Raw genomic sequence first — 19043 nt, 5'->3', positions numbered from 1 at the left:
GAAATAAAAGCATTTTGGATCAAAATATGGTGGATTACCCAAAATATTTTTAAAAAGAAAATAAAATTCACACCGCAGCTATTTTTGTTAGGGATAACCGAAGATTTAAATACTCAAGAAGTGACTTTGATGTTAAATCTTATTACTTCAGCAAGATTATTAATAGCTCAATACTGGAAACAAAAAAACTTGCCTTCAACGGATGAATGGAGAAATAAGGTTTCTAACCTGACGGAGATGGCAAAAATCTCCGCGTATTTGAAAGATCAATATCAGGAAAGATATATTAAAATATGGGAAAGATGGATAGTTTATATACAGAAGAGATATGAGATAAAAAATTATTATGTAGGTTATGAATAATTTTTTTTCTTATGTTAGTAGAATGAATGTTATGAAGGGGGTTAAAGAAATTAGGATGTTGTTTATTTTAAAATTAGAGAGTATGGTAGATAAGTTGTGGATATTATAATGGCTTGGTAACCCTGTGTTCAGTTCTGGGAAGTGAGGGAGGGGAAGGGAGGGGAAGGGGGATAAAGGGGTGGGGAGAGAGTTGGGATGGTATTATAAGTATGCATTAATAGTTATATAACTAAAATGTGTAATGTTAGAATGGAAATGTATGTATGTTAATGCATTTTATGTTTGAAAGATGTATAATTTTTTCTACTTTAAAAATAAAAATTTTCAAAAAAAACCCAAAAAAACAAACAAACAATAAATAAAACAAATACGATGCATTTACTTAAAACAAATAATAATAATAATAATAATAATAATAATAATAATAATAATAATAATAATAATAATAATCCTGCTCAATACGTTTTTGGAGACGCTCGGCAGTCCTCGCCCTGCATCCACCCTCATTCACTTTCCTCTTCCTTCCTCCCCCTAAGCCCACAGCCTCTCCTCTTTCCTCCTTTCCACCTCCCTACATCCCATCTCCCTTCTTAACCACCTCATCAAATGCAGTTTGGGGTACCAGCCGAGCATCTCCTCTTTTTAATACAATTCCATTATTTACCTATAATATATAAATACATCAATTTTTATAATTTCTATCCCCTAATCCCCTTCTCCCCTCCCCCCCCCCCGGACTTCCCAGAACTGAGTACAGGAATAATCACATAATAATCCAAGTCTAACCAGTATTCATTTTTATTACCTCCCTTTCTCTGCAGGTCTTTGTGGCAACCCATTCAGGAATGTACCGCAAACCTGTCCCTGGCATGTGGGATTATCTGTGCAAAAAGGTACTAAAAGAGGGTGTGTGTATGGAGAGGGCTGGGAAGAGCAAAAGCATAGTCTGCCATTCCATGTCTGGATTTTCCCTTTTTCTCTCTCTCCCCTTTCTTTCAAGGCAAATGGTGGCTTAGAAGTGTCTTTGCAAGACAGTGTCTATGTAGGAGGTGAGTCAAGCACAAAGGAAGCAATAGGAATAGCACATAGACTTATATGACAGCCCCATAGTGCTTTACAGCACTCTCTGGGTGGTTTACAATGTTAGCATATTGCCCCCAATAAACTGGGTCCTCATTTTACCAACCTCAGAAGGATAGAAGATTGAGTCAACCTTGAGCCCGTCAGGATTGAACTCATGGCTGTGGGCAGAGTTAGCTAGCAATACTACATTCTAACCATGTGCCACCAGGGTGAGTTCTGCCACCAGGAAGGCCATTTGATATAACAGTAGAAGAGTAGATTTGACTCACTCCCAGAATCTACCTTTGTTGTCCTAGCCAATGATATTTCTAGGCCTTCACAGTCAAAGCCCAGTTTTTAAAGTTATTATTGATATCCTAGGGATCAGTTTCCCATCTCATGGTAATGGATGTGTTCATATCTTTCTTCCCTTCCATAGATGCTGCTGGACGTCCAGCAAACTGGGCCCCTGGGCAGAAGAAGAAAGATTTTTCTTGCAGTGACCGTCTGGTAAGAGGGAAAACCTACTCCTTCATACATCTTACAGTCTTTCTTGTCTGAGGATTAATCATTTTGAACTTTTGGGATGAAAATATAATCAATTTGAGAGCACACGTATCTCTACTGTTTCTTTTGTTTTTAATCCAGCTTTCAGGATGATTGATAGGTCTCTTTAGTCTTTAGTTGTCTATGATATGATAGTTTGACACAAGGACTATGTGTGCAGGATTCAGCGTGACGGTAGGTTTCCCTTTCTCCTTTCAGTCAGATTCAGAGTTTATACATTTATTTTTTCCCTCTTGAGATAAAATAAACCCAACTTTAAAAAAAAATAATCAAAAAATGCTAGCCACTTTTTTTAAGCATGTTAGGCAGTTTTTAATACTTTTCCAGTAAAATTGGAAGAGATATTTTTACCTCTCTCATTTTATTTCCCCCTCTTTAAATCTCTACTATATCCTATAATAAATAGGAAAACTGAGCCAGAATTATATATATGATCATTTCTTTGTTTGAATGTAAGAACTGCTAAAGTTCAAAATATTTACTCTAAATTATAGAAGTCATAATTAAGCTAAACAGGGCTATAAAGTTAATTAAATTTCTAGGGGCAAACAAAGATAATTAGAGGTCTCGAAAGGATTTGGCAATCTAAACAGTGAAAAAGAGGAATTTGCAGGGGTTTATTGCTGGGAACAAATGTAGAAAAGCTGCATGGATATGCATTTCTCCACAGCCAGAGCTAGAATAGCACCAGCAGAGAATATACAACTATGAGTGGGTAGTCTTCACATCTGCATTATTCCTTCCAATTTACTCACTTTCACGTATGAACAGGAATCCTGTGACTCTGGAGCTGCTCAGATTTGGGATTCAGCATTATGCCAAGACCCACAGATTCTCCTAGTGCTGCTTTAAGAGCTACAGCAATTATTTTTTGCATCAAAAATTACAAACATCTGAAACTAAAAAGAATAGCTTTAGTAAGAAATTTGGCAGCCAGTCTGAACCTTTTTCTTTTAAAACAAGCTACTATCTCTTAGTCTGTAAAAAGAAAGATAATGTGTCAGTAGTGAAATCTTTGTAGGCGAAAGGTTATATGCATTATCTCAGGTCTGGTCCCAGGTTCAGATTTTCAGCAAACCTAGAAACAAGTGATGCAAAATGAACAGGATCAGAGGCGAACTGGATGTACTTGGATTTGAGCACACATATCTTCAGGAAGCCAGAAAACCTGCTTCCTCCGCATTAAAAGCTATTCTGCTTATTCACACAGTTTGCTTTGAATGTTGGGCTTCCCTTCCACACGCCTGAAGAATATTTCCTGGGTTGGAAACAGGCACCATTTGCACTTCCCGACTTTGACCCTGTGAGTCACTTTTCTGTCTCTTTTAAACTAGCTTCTCTTCCAGCATTTATTTATTTGTTATCTTTTTATATTATTTATTGTTTTATCATAAAAAGTAAAGCCCCTGATCTAGAAGTTGCACCAGGTTAAAATAATAAAGTCATTGAAAACGACAAGAGAAATGCTGTTCTGTTTCATAAAGTAAGCATTATTTTAAACTATGTTCTTTTACATTCACGTTATATTAATACTCTGCTTCTTGAAAAATATGTGGGTTTTGACATTAATGATACTGGGCCCAGTAAGATCTAATAAACTGCAAAACTAGAAGAACAGGTTAAAAAAATTAGGCACAATCAAGATTTGCAGGGCAAATCCAGGTTTCAAATTTATATTTTAGTATTAAAACACTGCTTTTCTCTTTACCCCCTAATCTAGCGGGCAGTGGATCCTAAAGCTCAACTGTATGATCCCCCCAATGCTTGCCTGATCCCATCTTCCTCGGAATTGGTTGTGGCTGTTGGCTTCCCTGCTGGTGAGTGATCATCTGTGCACCTAAGGAGCCTGTAAAACGTGAAGCCTTCAAGTTCTCTGAACTTTTGGTCTTGTCATCTGCTAGATTTCCATATGGTCAAGTGGTGAGCCCAGAACTAGTTTCAGTCACAACCATTTGATGGGCTTTGTGTACGTTTGTTTAACAAGTAGTTGGCTAGTTAGAGTGCAGCATGAAGCCTGGAATTCAATAAACCATAGTTCATTTAATCATGAGTTAATGTGTTGTGTAAAGAAACTTCTTTAAGCTTCCCCCCACTTGATTAGCCAGGAACATGAGATAATCTGCTCCTCAGAAGAGGTTGTGCTGTAGAAGAGGAATATTCTGAAAAATAAATTTTATTTTCGGTGTTTAGAAATAAAGAAATGCAGTAATCCTGTTTCAAAAGAGAAATGGTGATTGGAACTGATGTGAGATGCATACTATTAGCAAGTCCTTAAAGCTACTGGAAAATTCATAAGGAAATTCCACGATGAGCCTTACACCCAGTGTGGATCTTTTTTTTCTGGTGGGAATCTGGAATGTTACACAGCCCTACCAGATAAGAAAATATTTGTAGCTCAGGGTTGAAGTGAGGGGTCCTTGGTGCTCTCTGAGCTTGATTGTTTTCTGGCAGACATTATCTGGGCTAGGTAACATCATCAGTGCTAATAAGGAGTGGGCTTTGCTCTCATTTTATAATCTAGTGCAGTGGTGGCGATCCTATGGCACATGTGCCAGAAGCGGCACTCAGAGCCCTCTCTGTGGGCACACATGCCATCGCCCCATGCCTGCCTCCCCCCGTGGCCCTCTCCTCACCAGCAGCCCCCTGGAGAACAGTCACCCCCAGGCATAGCCCATGCGGAGCAGCACAGCCAAGACATAGCAGCCGGGCAGCGGGGACAAGACTCCGCCCTCGCGCCCTGTCGTGTGCAGCTGATGCTGCGGATCGCAGGCAGAGGGTGTGGTCACCATGGTGCTGCTGGGCCACCTGGGCAATCTGTGGTGGTCCATGGAAGCGGTGGGTGGCCCTGTGGGCAGGTGGGGCGGGAACGGGGGATGGGGTGGGGGCGATTTTTGGGCACTTGGTCTCTAAAAGGTTCGCCATCACTGATCTAGTGGCTTGCCCTATCAATGTTAATGGGAGTGGTCTTGGTGGTTCTTTAGTTGGGCTGTTTACTATTAACTTGTTTGGCAGTTCTTGATTGGGATATTGTTTGCTTCTTGATTGTTGGTCTTGATTGTTGGTGTTAATTTCTGTTCATATGAGTGTGCTGGTCAAGAGGTATTCTGGTCTTTTGGTTCCCTTTTTCGCTTGTTGATTGTCTGTCTTGAATGGCATATAGATGTTTATGTCTATTGATGGCCAATTTGTCAGAGTGCCAGGCTTCCAGGAATTCTCTAGCATTTTTGGATTTGGCTTGGTCTAGTATGGTTGAAACTGTGTTGAAACTGTGGTTATGTTTGTGCACATGTTGTGAAAGTAAGGATTTGATTTTTTATCATGTCTTTTATAATAATAATAATAATAATAATAATAATAATAATAATAATAATAATAATAATAATAATAATAATAACAATAATAATAATAATAATAATAATAGTAAAGTTGGAAGGGACCTTGAAGGTCATCTAGTCCAACCCCCTGCTCAGGCAGGAAACCCTATACCATTTCGGAAAATGGCTGCCCAGTCTCTTCTTAAAAACTTCCAGTGTTGGAGCATTCACCGCTTCTGGAGGCAGGTTGTTCCACTGGTTAATTGTTCTCACTGTCAGGAAGTTTCTCCTTAGTTCTAGATTGCTTCTCTCCTTGATTAGTTTCCACCCATTGCTTCTTGTCCTGCCTCCAGGCGCTTTGGAAAATAGCTTGACTCCCTCTTCTTTATGNCTAGCACTGTGTTGGCCTTTTTGGCAGCTGCAGCACACTGCTGGCTCATATTTAGGTGATTGTCCACTAGGACTCCGAGGTCCCTCTCAGTTACTACTATTGAGCAAGGTGCCACCTATGCTGTACTTGTGCATTTGGTTTTTCTTGCCTAAATGTAGAACCTTGCTTTTTTCACCATTGAATTTCATTTTGTTAGATAGTGCCCAGTGTTCAAGTCTGTCCAGATCCTTCTGTATCTTATTTGACTGTATCTATTTGACTGCCAGTTGTGAATGTTGCAAGGAACGTGGATGCCATTTTAGAAAAATGTGTGCCCATATTAAGGCATGTATTGCCGATGTTTTTTTAATTCTCTAGACTTTTAGAAATCTCTGCTCTACTCCACTGTTTATACTCCCTCTCCCCTTTATTTTTCTTCACTCCAGCTGGCAAATCAACTTTTTTGAAGAAACATTTGGTTTCAGTTGGATATGCATACATCAACCAGGTAAGCAATGGGAGATTAAAACTCTTCTCACCATGTTTTATTGCTTCCTTCCTTCCTTTACATCCTGCTTTTCTCCCCTTCAGGACACACTTGGTTCATGGAAGAAATGTGTGACATTGTGTGAAACATCACTGCAAGCAGGAAAGAGTGTAGTAGTGGATAATACCAATCCTGACCTGGAATCAAGAAGCAGGTAAAGGTTCTGCCCTTTAGCAGATGTTTAAGCTGCAAGCCCAAAGATGGAAAAGAATTGGACAAGTTGAGAAATTAAAATGCTGCTCCCTTATCTAGGTACACTGAATGTGCTAAGAAGGCCAAGGTTCCCTGCCGCTGCTTTCTTTTTACTGCCTCATTGGAACAAGCCAAGCATAACAACAGAGTAAGTACTTTGGATCACTGTTTCTCAATCTCAGCAATTTTAAGATGGGTGGACTTCAATTCCCAGTGAACCAGCTCAGTCTAGTGGTTGAGGCACCAAGCTAGAAACCAGCAAACTAAGTTCTAGTCCGTTTCTTTAGGCCAGTTACTCTGAGTTCAACTCACCACACAGAGTTGCTGTTCAAGGGAAACTAGGAAAAGGAAGGAGTATTAGGCATGTTCACAATCTTGAATTATTAAAATAATAAAGGCAGAATTTTAAAAAGTCCACCCATTTTAAAATTGCTGCCTTATACCATGATATACCTTCTTCAATTGGGAAACAAATTTCTTTGAATTCAGTCCCCTTCTCCACTCCTCTTGAGGACTTGCAGGATTCCCTCCTTTTCTCTTATAATCCAACCAGGAATCTAAATTCTAGAACCATTGACACAGAGCAGTAGCAAGCTATGTATAAATTATGGCATCTCCAAAAATACATGAGTTTGTAAGTAGATTAGAAGTGTGCCACTATTCAGGTTTGAAGAAGGTGCTTCAAGAGCCACTGACAGATATAGATAGACCAACACATCTTTTCCACATTGAATCTGAATAGTTTTACATCCCTAGAAATTTTTTTTTGCCATAAGTCACATTTTTGCCTAAAAATGAATGTAGCGTTGGTAGCTTGCAGTTTTTTCTAGTGCAAGTATTCTGTCTTTGAAGGTGAAAGATTTGATTCTGGAATCTTACAAGACCTGACAAAGCCCTTCCTAAAAATTATTTATCCCATTAGCCAAATCAGTACCTGGTGTTCCCTGTAGATAAATGATGTTCTACTGTCCCTCTCTAAATGAGTAAGTAGTCCTTGATTTATAATATTCCAATAAAGGAGAACATTTGTAACTCAGGGTTGACATGAGGGGTCCTTGGTACTCTCTGAGCTTTCATGTTTTCTTGCAGACGTTTCATTACCCTAACTAGGTAACATTAGGTTAGCACTAACTAGGTTACTAGATAACATTAAAACTAGCATTCATGATATTACCTAGTTTAGGAAATGAAACATCTGCAAGAAAATAAGCTCAGAGCACCGAGGACCTCTCATGTATAATATTCATTCAGTGACCAAAGTTACAATGGTGCTGAACAAATACTGGTTACAACCGATTCTCAGAATTCTAGGCATCCTTGCGATCATATGATTTTGGGCACTTGGCAACTGACTTGTATTTACGACCAGTTTCAGGACTCCATGATAATGATTGTCATTTGCAACTTTCCCTGCTGACTTCCCCAAAAAGTCTGGGGAAGCCAATTGGGAAGGTTGCAGATTGCAGAAAGTCTCCCCTAACTACGGAACCTCCCCCAGCCCCTCTACACTCCATAACGCTGGCCACTTGCACACCCCTGCATACCCTCCCTGAGCTTCACCGCTTCTCACACCCTCCCCAATCCACGCAATGCCCTTAAACACTCGCTATACTTCCTGCACACCCTAACCCTTGCTGCATCTCCCTTACACCTTCTCCCAGCCTCACCTAACTTTCCTTGTACATCCCCTTGCTCCCTCCTTGACCCTTGTCATATCTCCCCTACACCCTCCCCCACGCAGAGCAGCCACTTACCTGCCTACCTGCATATGAGCTACCTAGGACTTGCAGTTTCCCCAAGGACTTGGGATAATTAATAATGATGATGATGATGAGTTGGAAGGGACCTTGGAGATCTTCTAGTCCAGGGGTAGGCAACCTTGGCTCTTTTATGACTCGTGGACTTCAAGTCCCAGAATTCCTGAGCCAGCTATGCTGGTCCACGAGTCATAAAAGAGCCAAGATTGCCTACCCCTGTTCTAGTCCAACCCCCTGCTCAAGCAGGAAATCCTGTACCATTTCAGACAAATGATTGTCCAGTCTCTTCTTAAAAACTTCCAGTGTTGAAGCATTCACAGCTTCTGGTTATGAAATGTCAGGCAGGAAGTTGCCTCGGTTAATGGTGGCAACTGGGATTGCCATCACTAAACAATGTGGTGGCACTTTTCAAGTGCCTCACTTAGCAATGAAGATTTCAGTACCAATTGCAATTGGAAGTTGAGGACTACAGGTAGCCTTAGTAACTGTTGGAAGTTACGTTACTGAAAAAAGTGACTTATGACAGTTTTTCACATTTCAGATCATTGCAACATCCCCATGGTCATGTGATCAGAATTTGGATGCTTGGCAACTGGTTTATGAGTGTTGCAAGTATCCTGGGGTCATATTTTCATGTTTTGCAACCTTCTGACAAGCAAAGTCAATGGGGAAGCCAGATTCACTTAACAACTGTGTTACTAACTTAACTGTAGTGACTTACTTAACAATTGTGGCAAGAAAGATTGTAAAGTGAGGCAAAATTCACTTAATAACTTTCTCATTTAGTAACACAAAATTTGGGCTCATAAGTCAAAGACTCCCTGTACTGTATTTGTTTTGAAACTTAAATACTATCCAATTTGTTTTTCCCATCACTATGTTCTGCTGACTAGAATGCTCTGCTTTTTCCTTTTTAGTTCCGAGAGATGACAGAAAAAGAACATGTGCCTGTGAATAACATTGTATTGAATACCTATAAGTAAGTTTCTGAAAAGAGGGGGAACAGGAATGAAAAACTATTCCTTCTTGGGCATTTATTCTCAGAGTACTAAGCTACTTTTGTTGGAGATTTAGAAGTAGCTGTAACACTTATTTCCAGAAGTTGAATTCAAAAAGCTAATTAGCGGTTCTCGAGATGTTAAGTTACAGGCTTTCCCTGCCAAATATAATAGCAATAGCACTTAAGACTTATATACCGCTTCACAGTATTTTACAGCTCTAAGCGGTTTACAGTCAGCATATTGCCCCCCAACAATAATCAAGGAGTTATCTGAATAAAACTCCTTCTTTTCTTTACTTCTCTATAAAGAAATAAAACTCTCATATCTGCAAGCTTCAATTGGATGAAGCTGGAAAGTATAGGGCAGTGATGGCGAACCTTTTAGAGACGGAGTGCCCAAACTGCAACCCAAAACCCACATGCATCGTTGAGTGCTGGCTGGGTGTGGCCCATTGGGTGGGTGTGGCCAATTGGCTGGGCGTGGCTGCGGTGGTAACAGCAGACTGGGTGGGACTAAAAAGTTCAATCAATTCCAACTTTGCAAGATCTTTTTTTTTCCCATGAGAAGTTGAAATTGATTGAACCTTTTTTTTCTTTTGCACATGGCAGCAGAGGCCTAAAGCGAAAAGGTTTTATAAAACCCAGCTGAAGGCCTAGGACTGGGGTGACGGCGCGTGTGCCCACAGAGAGGGCTCTGAGTGCCGCCTCTGGCACACATGCCATAGGCTTGCCACCACGGGTATAGGCCAATAATTATTCAACTAAGCTAATTCTAATGGGCCAATATACAGGATGCCAAAATCCATGATCCCCGTGATAATGAAATTTGGGAAAGTTGGGAGTCCCTTCAGTGCCATGCCTTCCAATTATACTTCCCAAGAATACACAGGTTGCATGGTGCAAGGAGAGATGGGAGAGACATACCCCCACCCTTTTTCCTGCCTCCCTCTGGTCCCTATGTCCAATCAGCCATTGGCTGCTTTGCACTGAGGCCAGAAGTAAATTCTCTCTAATGGTGAGGGCTGGCGAGGAAGGACAAGGAAGCAACCGGTGTTTGTTGGGAGAGAGGGTTCACGTGGAGGGGGGGGGTGCCTTGCACTAGCAGTTGATAGGTAAGCCTTTCTCTCTGGAAGGAGAGGGCCCTTTGAAACACACTGGAATGTGTGTTGCAGTCAGTGGCTCCCTTTGTTCCACCTCCCACCTGCAGGGATAGATGTCACTGGACCTCTCATGAAGGGAGGGGGAAATGTAAAATAGGGCAAACCTATATTACATCTAGAAAGAAGAATGGCCATAGGTCATGGGTTGTCACTATTGACTTTTTGCTTTCTTAGGCACTTTCCATCCTTGCAAAAAAACCCAATAGCATGGCTAAATAAAACTCTGCAAATGGCTTCAAAATCTGGTTTGGACAAAACTCGGCAGCACTTTTTCATGCGGCTGCTGATAAAAACAGGATCGCCAACATCCGATAACGGATATGGCACAAGAAGAAGAAGAAATGTTCCCAACCCTGGGGACTACTTAATGATTATTTTTCTTTTTAACAGGAGCAAGTATGTGGAGCCATCCCTCGAGGAGGGTTTCTCTGAAATTCTCAAGATTAATTTTGTGCCTCAGTTTACAGACTCCAAATTAGAATCACTTTACCGGCAGTTTTCAGAAGGTTGACATCAAACCAGCAACATGATATTGGACACGGTTGTTTTGTTGTCCTGCCTTTGCCAGAAAAGGCACATGTATGGAGTGCCTAAGTTCTCTCTGCGGTCAAACTTTGTAATTGGCCTGAAACTCTAAAAGGGGCAGAGGCATTCCTATAATGACTTTTTTCCAGAAGGTATCTGAAATAAAGTTTTGAAAGTCAAACTGCTTTTGTCTTTTCTTATAAGCCTCTCCACTCAACATTATGGGCTATTTTATGGAAAAGAAAGAGACAATGCTAATATATAAAAATATTATATATAATCCTTTTATGAGGGTCTGAATGTTGTGTCACAGAAAAAAAGCTTGCAGAATTTAACAGACTTAAATCTGTTTGAGAAAAGAACCATATTTACAGAGCAACAAGCAATGCTGTAATGGATTTCCATTACAGCACAGTAAAGACACACAGGAAACAATTATTGAAATAATAAAAACTGATTTTTGTTGCCTTTCCAATTCGAAACAAGCAGAAATTCAGGAAATCCAGTTTTATTTGTACAAAAAACTAATAACCAGAAAAGGAATATCAATTCACACTCCCTCTGATCTGGGTATTTAAACCTTATCATGATGTATCCATGGTCTCCCCTCCTGAAAAATAAAAACAAAACATCTTCAAGGTGGAGAAACACTACTAAGTTGATTTGGGGGACAAGCAGGAGATTATCCTCAACAAATAAAGTTGTTGTTTAAAAGGGCCTGTTCTTAAAATTTCAACTCTGTGAAATTCCTCATGTTCCCACATAATCACAGAATTCTTTTTACAAATTAATATTAGGAAGCCTACAGCAGTCGAGACCAAGGACCAAATAAAGGGCACTAGCATCAAAAGTGCCCATACTTGTCAGCCTGCACCTTGGATCATCTTGTTCTACATTCCCATTTCATATTCTATTTAGCAGCTTTCATACTTTCTGGCAGTCAAACCATAACATGATGGTCTTTTGCTATGGGAAAGCTTGGTACATGATCAAATCATTCATGTTACTATAAAAAAACAACAAGATGTGGAGTCCTAACCTTTGGTGGCCTGGCTTAAGTTAGAGAGCTCAATTGTTTACAATTAATTTGTATACTTGATGGTTAAGTCTTAACTTCAATAGAACAATTTGAGTTCATATAACATATTACCAAAATGTACTTAGATAGTTCATAATTTAGCATGTTGCTTTTTTTAACCCAAGCGTTATCACACAGGGTATAAATGTTGCCATTAGGGAAAATGGCTGCTATAGGGGAAGATGGTTTTAGGACTGGGAGAGCTCTCGTTATTCTTCACTCATACTTTTACTCACTGAGTTCATTAAACATAAAAGCATCTTGATATTCTTTCATGTATTGAGTGGAGCGTGACTCATCCAGGAACAGAGAATATACACGCTTGATGTCATCAACCTGAACCTCTGTGCCCTGAGGACATGAAAGGAAAAAGTGAGTATTTCTGGTACACAGGCAGCAACCCATGAAAAGGACCCTCACTAACTCCACCATTAAAGTAGGAAAACTGTTCTGCACGGTATATTTACTGTCAGAATAAGTATACAGTAATTATTGTGAAGATTTGGAATAATTGCCACAGGCTAATGATGATGGATAGTTCTATGTCATGTACAGTATTTGTGTTGAGTAAGCAGAATCTGAAATTTTGCACAAAACAGCCAAGAAAGGCTCCTTTCAAAAAATAAGTTTCCCCAGTGATGACCACGAAGAAGACACGTTATGAACAAGGTTTGCCAAAATAACACTGTTTTCATGTGAAGCGGATGAAGCAATAATGCACCATAGTACTGGGAGGTGTGAGACAACTACCAACATGGGAACAACCAACATGGGAAATAAGAAATTTATGGGAATCTTGACTTCAGGAGCCGTTGCAATCAAGAAGATATCACAAATACTTTCGACACTGATTCTTTTGGCATAAGCCTATAAGATTTTCAGTTTTGTAGGAATATAAAAAGCGTGTGAAAAAGTGAAGATTTTAGTTCATTGAGTAAACAATACAAATACAAGTGGATATGCAATTTCCTTCTACATGTCTGAGTCTCTGGGTAAAAGGAACAAGCTGGAAAGAGTTTTCCGGACTCAATATATAACCATCAAGATCTCAAAATTATAATTACACTCCAAATTTGCTTTATGTCTCTCAGTTCTTTTTTATTAATAAACTTTTAATCTTATCAACATACTGGGCAAATTTTAAAGCTGTCCATAAATAGTGATATAACTCTATCCATGGTTCCTGCCTGATCCATACCAAGGTCTGAGCTTACCTTTCTTTTGCGACACACCAAATTGGCTGCTGTGATGAGCTGGATGGCATAGCGGAGGGAAGTCTCCAAACCAATGCGGGTTAGTACTGTATAGGCATCTTCGTTCATCTCAACATCTTCCTCTTCACACCTGAAAGAGAAGCCTGACTATAATCAACATACAAAATGCCTCATCTCAAGTAGAAAAATATACGATTGTAAGGGTGTAGTTGGGAAGGGGGCAACTGTGATACAGGAAATATGTAGGAGCATTGTTTCAGGGCAGAAACTGATACAATGTACTCCTCACCTGATTTTCAATATTTGCTTGGTCTCCTTATCACTGTACGGAGAGGTTGAAATAATCAGCATACGATCCAGCAGGTCAATAGGAATGCCATGGGGGCTTTGATAGTTGGTGCCACGAATTCTGCATTGCAAGGAAAAGAAATTAACAAGGGGGTCCACAGGATTAATAAGCCAGTAGAAAGAATAGCATGTAGATCTAATGCTAAGGGGTCATCTTTGGACAACAGGTTTTCCTTTCTGAATGAATATAAATAAATCTACATCATTTATTGCCTCATTCACCTTTGTTTGATATTGTCCCATTAAAAGTCATTACTTGAGAACAATAGTTTCTGTGCAATCTTAGCTGACTTTACTAAAAACATCCAGCATCTCTAATATTTTATAACAACTCTCCGCTTGGCAAAGAGTACATGTGTAATCTTTCTTTCAACTGTATCTTTGTCTATCAATATCTCATTGTCTTCCTTCAGTGCACAGAACAAAATCTCATTGCATTTCAATTTTAATCTCATTAACAGGGAGTAATGATCCATATAAGCATTACAATCATTTCAGAGCCCTAACGAGCCTATCAAAGGCAATCAATTATGCAGGGCAAAGAAGAACAGGACTCCTGCCTAGAGTTCACAGAATCTGGGTACTGTAGAAGCTGATTTTTAATGCATTTCTCCATAGTGAGATCTTTCGGCCTGATACCAACCGAGTGATGCCACGATTGGTGGCCATGATGAGGACGGGTGCCATGTCACTCTCCAGGGCTCGATTCAGAAAGGAGAAACACTCAATATCCAGCATATGGACTTCATCAATGAAGAGAACCTATAGAATAGGGAGGAAATATATGGGAGAAGGTTTATCCTTCCAGAACTTTTAAGTCAGAAATAAAATACAAATAGTCCTCACTTAATGATTCTAAGTAGGACTGGCAACTCCTCTGCTAAATGAAGTGATTACTAAGTGGGGAATTACATGACCGTCACTATGCTTTCTGGCTAAAAAGAGAAAAGGGTATTCAGTTTCACACCTTTGGCTTTCGTTTGTCTACTAACCATTCCTCTGCCCTTCTGACCGCTCAAGGGACTTTTTATCTTTCTTATTGTGTAAACAGCTTACTCTCTTGAAATCCTTTCTTCTCCAATATTTCTGTTCTGTGGGTGGGGAGCAAGTGATTTCTGTAGGTAATATTTCCTTTTCTCTTACTTGCTGCTGGTGCAACTGCACTGCTTTTAATGTGTACAAATGGCTTACTCTCTTGAACTCCCCTTTTTTCCAATCTCTCTGCTCTACAAATTAATGGAAACATCCCCCCTCCCAAACAGGTCAAGCACAATGTGCACTGATTATAATCATGATCAAGTGACTGAAGGACACTATAAAGGTCATAAATGATCATAAACTAGTTGTAAACTTATTTTTTCAACACCTTAAGTTTGGTTGCTGAATAAATGGTTGGTAAGGACTACAAAATGAGGGAGATGGCCTGGAGATTTACTCTACATTCTAAAATGTACAACTCACCCCAGGGATCACCTCAGCTTTGCCTTCTTCTCGCCACTCTGCTACCTTTGCATTTATCTGCTCCCGCACCTCTGACTTTATTTCTCCTGTGTCACCTGAAAATGTAGGGTCAGAAATGAGAGGAAACATGAGTCACTGTTACCCATACTTTTCATCTCAATATGTAGATGGAATCTAAAAATTCCTCACTTTAATTCAAAGAGTAGAAAGGAGAGAATCATATAACCGTGGTGGCGAACCTATGGCACGCGTGCCACAGGTGGCACGCAGAGCCCTCTCTGTGAGCACGTGTGCCATTGCCCCAGTCCTAGGCCTTCTGCTGGGTTTTATAAAACTTTTTTGCTTTAGGCCTCCGCCGCCATGTGCAAAAAAATAGGTTCAATCAATCAATTTCAACTTCTCGCAGGAAAAAAAAGATCTCGCAAAGTTGGAATTGATTGATTGAACTTTTTAGTCCCACCCAGTCTGCCGTTACCACCGCAGCCACAGCCACCCAATGGGCCACGCCCACCCAATTGGCCACAGCCACCCAATGGGCCATGCCCACCCGGCACCCGACGATACATAAATGGGTTTTGGATTGCAGTTTGGGCACTCGGTCTCTAAAAGATTTGCCATCACTGATATATAAGAATCATTTACCCTTTGTTTCTTACTTCTTTTCATACTAAAGTTTATTAACATTATTAATATAATAATGTTAACAAGCATTTTTTTAAAAATGCAAGATTACACCCCACCCCACCCCAAAAGCCATTTTCTGTTTTACGGCTTGGGAGATATTTTCTCACTTAATAAGGGTTCAATAATTACAATTTCTCAAAATACTATCCAAAATACTTTTAGGTAAATAAATAAAAGAAAAAGAGTAAATGATGAAGATTATACCCACTGTTATCCCATATTTACATTTCCCATCTATCTAACTATCAGATATAATTTCAATACGTTAAAATACACAATCTATCTGGGTTATAGAACCCTTATTGTTAATTACCATTACATAAATATCACAATCTTTATGTTTCCTATATCATCTGCACATAAACTGCCAAAAACATTTTTTTACATTTTTATTAATAACAATAAATATTCCATAAATTCCACAGGCTTAAAGTTAGAAAAGTATAAGCTATGGAACTTCCCTGCCCCCCCCCCCCCGGTTGTTCCATTCAAAATTTACATTACACTGGAATGCTATTATTTGTGTTGGACTATAGGACATAACAATTATAAAGGAACTGCTGTCCTGTATTAAACTTATTGATCATTTTTTGCCAATCATATAGCTATAGTGAATTAGAAACTTCTACACTCTCCAGCCACCATAAAATAATAGGATTTGTGATCTAACTGGCATAAACTGAAAAGCTACATTAAGAGACTTAGGGAAGATATCTTTATGTATCCTGTATATACATAAATCATATCATATTATATATCATACGTATATGATATCCTATGGCAGTGATGGCAAACCTTTTAGACATCGAGTGCCCAATAATCGCCCTGTCCCCTGCCCCGCCTGCCCACAGGGCCACCTACCGCCTCCATGACCCACCGCAGATCGCCCAGGTGGCCCTGCAGCACCATGGCAGCCACGCCCTCCGCCCGCACCCTGCAGCATCCTCTGCATGCGATGGGGCGTGAGGGTGGAGTCTTGTCCCTGCTGCCCGGCTGCTATGTCCTTCGCTGCACTGCTCTGCGCGGGCTGTGCCTGTGGGTGACTCTCCTCTGGGGGGGAGGCTGCTGGTGAGGAGGGGGCCACAGGGGGAGGCGGGGCTGGGGTGATGGTGCCCGTGCCCCCAGAGAAGGCTCTGAGTGCTGCCTCTGGCACGCGTGCCATAGGTTTGCCACCACTGTCCTATGGTATCTTAGAATCTTGAATCCAGTGTAATAACTATGACTTCTTCCTTGACTGAAAATACCAAACACCAGAGTTTTGATACAGAATCTCCATTTCCTCCCACTCCACCTTCCTACCAGAAAAGAGCGCCAGAAATCCTTGGGTGCGGCTATTGATGACATCAATTTCATGTAGTGAGACTGTATGCACGACTTCCTTGCGTTTTTGCAGCTCTCCATCAGGGCATTGCACAAACTTTGTCTAAATCAGACAGATGTAGTTAAACTTTAATCCTCCCTAACTTACCGCTTCCCAGCCCAACCCTGTAATTCTGAGCTCAAGACAGAAAGTATCTGAAAAATGGATACATGTAAAGCTGTTATAGCATCTAACTAAGCCCAGCACTATCTACTCTCCTAGAATTTTCTGCTTCCTGCTTCCCAGGATTCTTTAGCAGGGCCTAGAGACCTTCTCCACATCTTGGCCAGAGTCTATAGTGCCTGTAAAAGCTGTACCAATCCCTGCCTCCCCTTCTCCCCATAGTGAACCTTGGGTCTCTTTATAGCTTCTCCCAAATTTACCTTCTGCCTCATGACAATACCTGAGAGCCCATTGCATCATAATCCCGGGCCCGTGTGAAGGAACGTCCTAGTTTGGTAATCTTTCCTGTAGCTTTGTCTATAGTAATGACATCCCTGTAGAAACAGACAGAGGTAACTTTGGATTGGGCCTGCCATTCAACATTGAACGAAAGGCATTTCATTAAGAAACTCAATGTCTCCTATGACATCAGAAGTACCAGTTAATTTCTCTTTTCTACTCACAACTGAAAGAAGAATGAAGATATTTTTTTTAAGGATGAACTTATTTTCTGTTCTCTGTCTGCTATCCTTTTTGCTTTACTACATACACACTTCTCATTGTATGATCTCCATTAACCACAATGATAGCAATGACAACTTATCCCAATGACTGCTGGAAAACCGGACAGACAAGAGTTAAAAGCATCAGATCAGAAAGACTGACATTCAAGTCTGTACTTGACCATGAATTCACTGAGTGATTTTGACAAAGTCACTCTCTAGAAACCAGACAAATAAAAAATTTCTTTGCCACTGCTTATCTAGTACAAGCCCTTGATTTTCATGTGTCTTTTGCTATCTCTTGCAACTGTTTTCCTCTTATTTGCCCAGAGCTCACCCAGCTTGTACTTTCTCCTTGGTCAGTGACTCTATCATCTTGGTGCCCAAATCATAGATCGTCTCCATCTCTGTAGTTTTCAAGGTCAGCTTCCCAACTTTGGCGCCCTGCAACAGGAAGGGAGCAATCAACATTCTCCAGTGATCGTGGCCTTAACAAAGATACTTCTGTAAGTACAACCAGTACTGGGCAATTGGACAAACCAACTCCATCTTTCCCCTATTGTTCTATTCTAGCATCAACTCACAGTTCCAGTTGCTGGACGATCTATTTGAATCTCCACAACTTCGCCTTCAATTATCTCTGTTTCTTCCCTGTAAAAAGGCATTAAAATGTTCATTAGAAAAAGAAAGACATATGGTAGCATGTCTCACTACAGAAAGACTCCTTTTGCATAAATGGAAATATAATTTCAAAGTCAATCAAGAATTTTTTTAATAATTTGTTTCTACTTCCCATTTAAATAGCTAAAGCTGTAACTCTAGTTTTATTGTGTCACAGTAATTGCCAAAATGCCACTGAAAGCAACACAAAAAATATTGCAGCTAACAAGCTAAAATCAGTGTATAAACATTTCATAGACATAAATACGAGGGCAATTTGGAAATAAACCTGCGTTTACATTAGAAAACTACAACATTACATTAGTTTTTGACATAATTGCCATTCAAATAGAGGCATTTGTCATAATGTCTTACAAGGTTTGAAATTCCTTAGTAGTAGTCGCTCAGCAGCAAATCTGGGCTATTGGGGAGAGGGTTTGATTAAAAACATCCCAACAGAATTGCCTCAAAAGTTCTTGGGCGCGTCTAACGCTGTGTTGGCAAGCATTATCGTGAACCATGGCACCGGACCTGGTTACCTTCGAGACCGCCTCCTGCCACAGATTACCCCCCACCGACCTGTACGCTCTCACAGAGTGGGTCTCCTCAGGGTGCCGTCGGCCAGGCAGTGCCGGCTGGCGACCCCAAGGGGGAGGGCCTTCTCTGTGGGAGCTCCCACCCTCTGGAACGAACTGCCCCCAGAGATCAGGGTGATC

At 40.4% G+C, this 19043-nt stretch overlaps 2 protein-coding genes across 2 annotated transcripts in view; one reads left to right on the top strand and one right to left on the bottom strand.

Annotated features, from left to right (window-relative positions):
- PNKP (polynucleotide kinase 3'-phosphatase) overlaps positions 1–11021 on the top strand; it is a 19806-nt gene extending 8785 nt beyond the window's left edge. Inside the window, exons 8-17 of the mRNA XM_015810212.2 lie at positions 1185–1256; positions 1364–1412; positions 1865–1935; positions 3203–3295; positions 3713–3809; positions 6123–6184; positions 6268–6377; positions 6476–6563; positions 9090–9151; positions 10723–11021. Coding sequence (XP_015665698.1) covers positions 1185–1256; positions 1364–1412; positions 1865–1935; positions 3203–3295; positions 3713–3809; positions 6123–6184; positions 6268–6377; positions 6476–6563; positions 9090–9151; positions 10723–10843 — 825 coding nt within the window. The 3' untranslated portion in view covers positions 10844–11021. The remainder of the gene's footprint in view (positions 1–1184; positions 1257–1363; positions 1413–1864; positions 1936–3202; positions 3296–3712; positions 3810–6122; positions 6185–6267; positions 6378–6475; positions 6564–9089; positions 9152–10722) is intronic.
- Positions 11022–11130: 109 nt separating this feature from the next.
- Positions 11131–19043, bottom strand: part of RUVBL2 (RuvB like AAA ATPase 2) — a 13503-nt gene continuing 5590 nt past the window's right edge. The window contains exons 6-15 of the mRNA XM_015810178.1: positions 18252–18318; positions 18005–18111; positions 17406–17499; positions 16942–17065; positions 14959–15053; positions 14141–14259; positions 13439–13558; positions 13150–13279; positions 12172–12286; positions 11131–11467 (exon numbers count right to left, since the gene is read on the bottom strand). Of these exons, the coding sequence (XP_015665664.1) occupies positions 11442–11467; positions 12172–12286; positions 13150–13279; positions 13439–13558; positions 14141–14259; positions 14959–15053; positions 16942–17065; positions 17406–17499; positions 18005–18111; positions 18252–18318 (997 nt within the window). The 3' untranslated portion in view covers positions 11131–11441. The remainder of the gene's footprint in view (positions 11468–12171; positions 12287–13149; positions 13280–13438; positions 13559–14140; positions 14260–14958; positions 15054–16941; positions 17066–17405; positions 17500–18004; positions 18112–18251; positions 18319–19043) is intronic.

Source organism: Protobothrops mucrosquamatus, unplaced genomic scaffold, assembly GCF_001527695.2.
Source record: "Protobothrops mucrosquamatus isolate PMUCROS unplaced genomic scaffold, P.Mucros_1.0 scaffold7, whole genome shotgun sequence".
NCBI classification, from domain to species: domain Eukaryota; kingdom Metazoa; phylum Chordata; class Lepidosauria; order Squamata; family Viperidae; genus Protobothrops; species Protobothrops mucrosquamatus.
The sequence above is the reverse complement of the archived record's forward strand: the minus strand, read 5'-3'. Positions and strand labels throughout refer to the sequence as shown.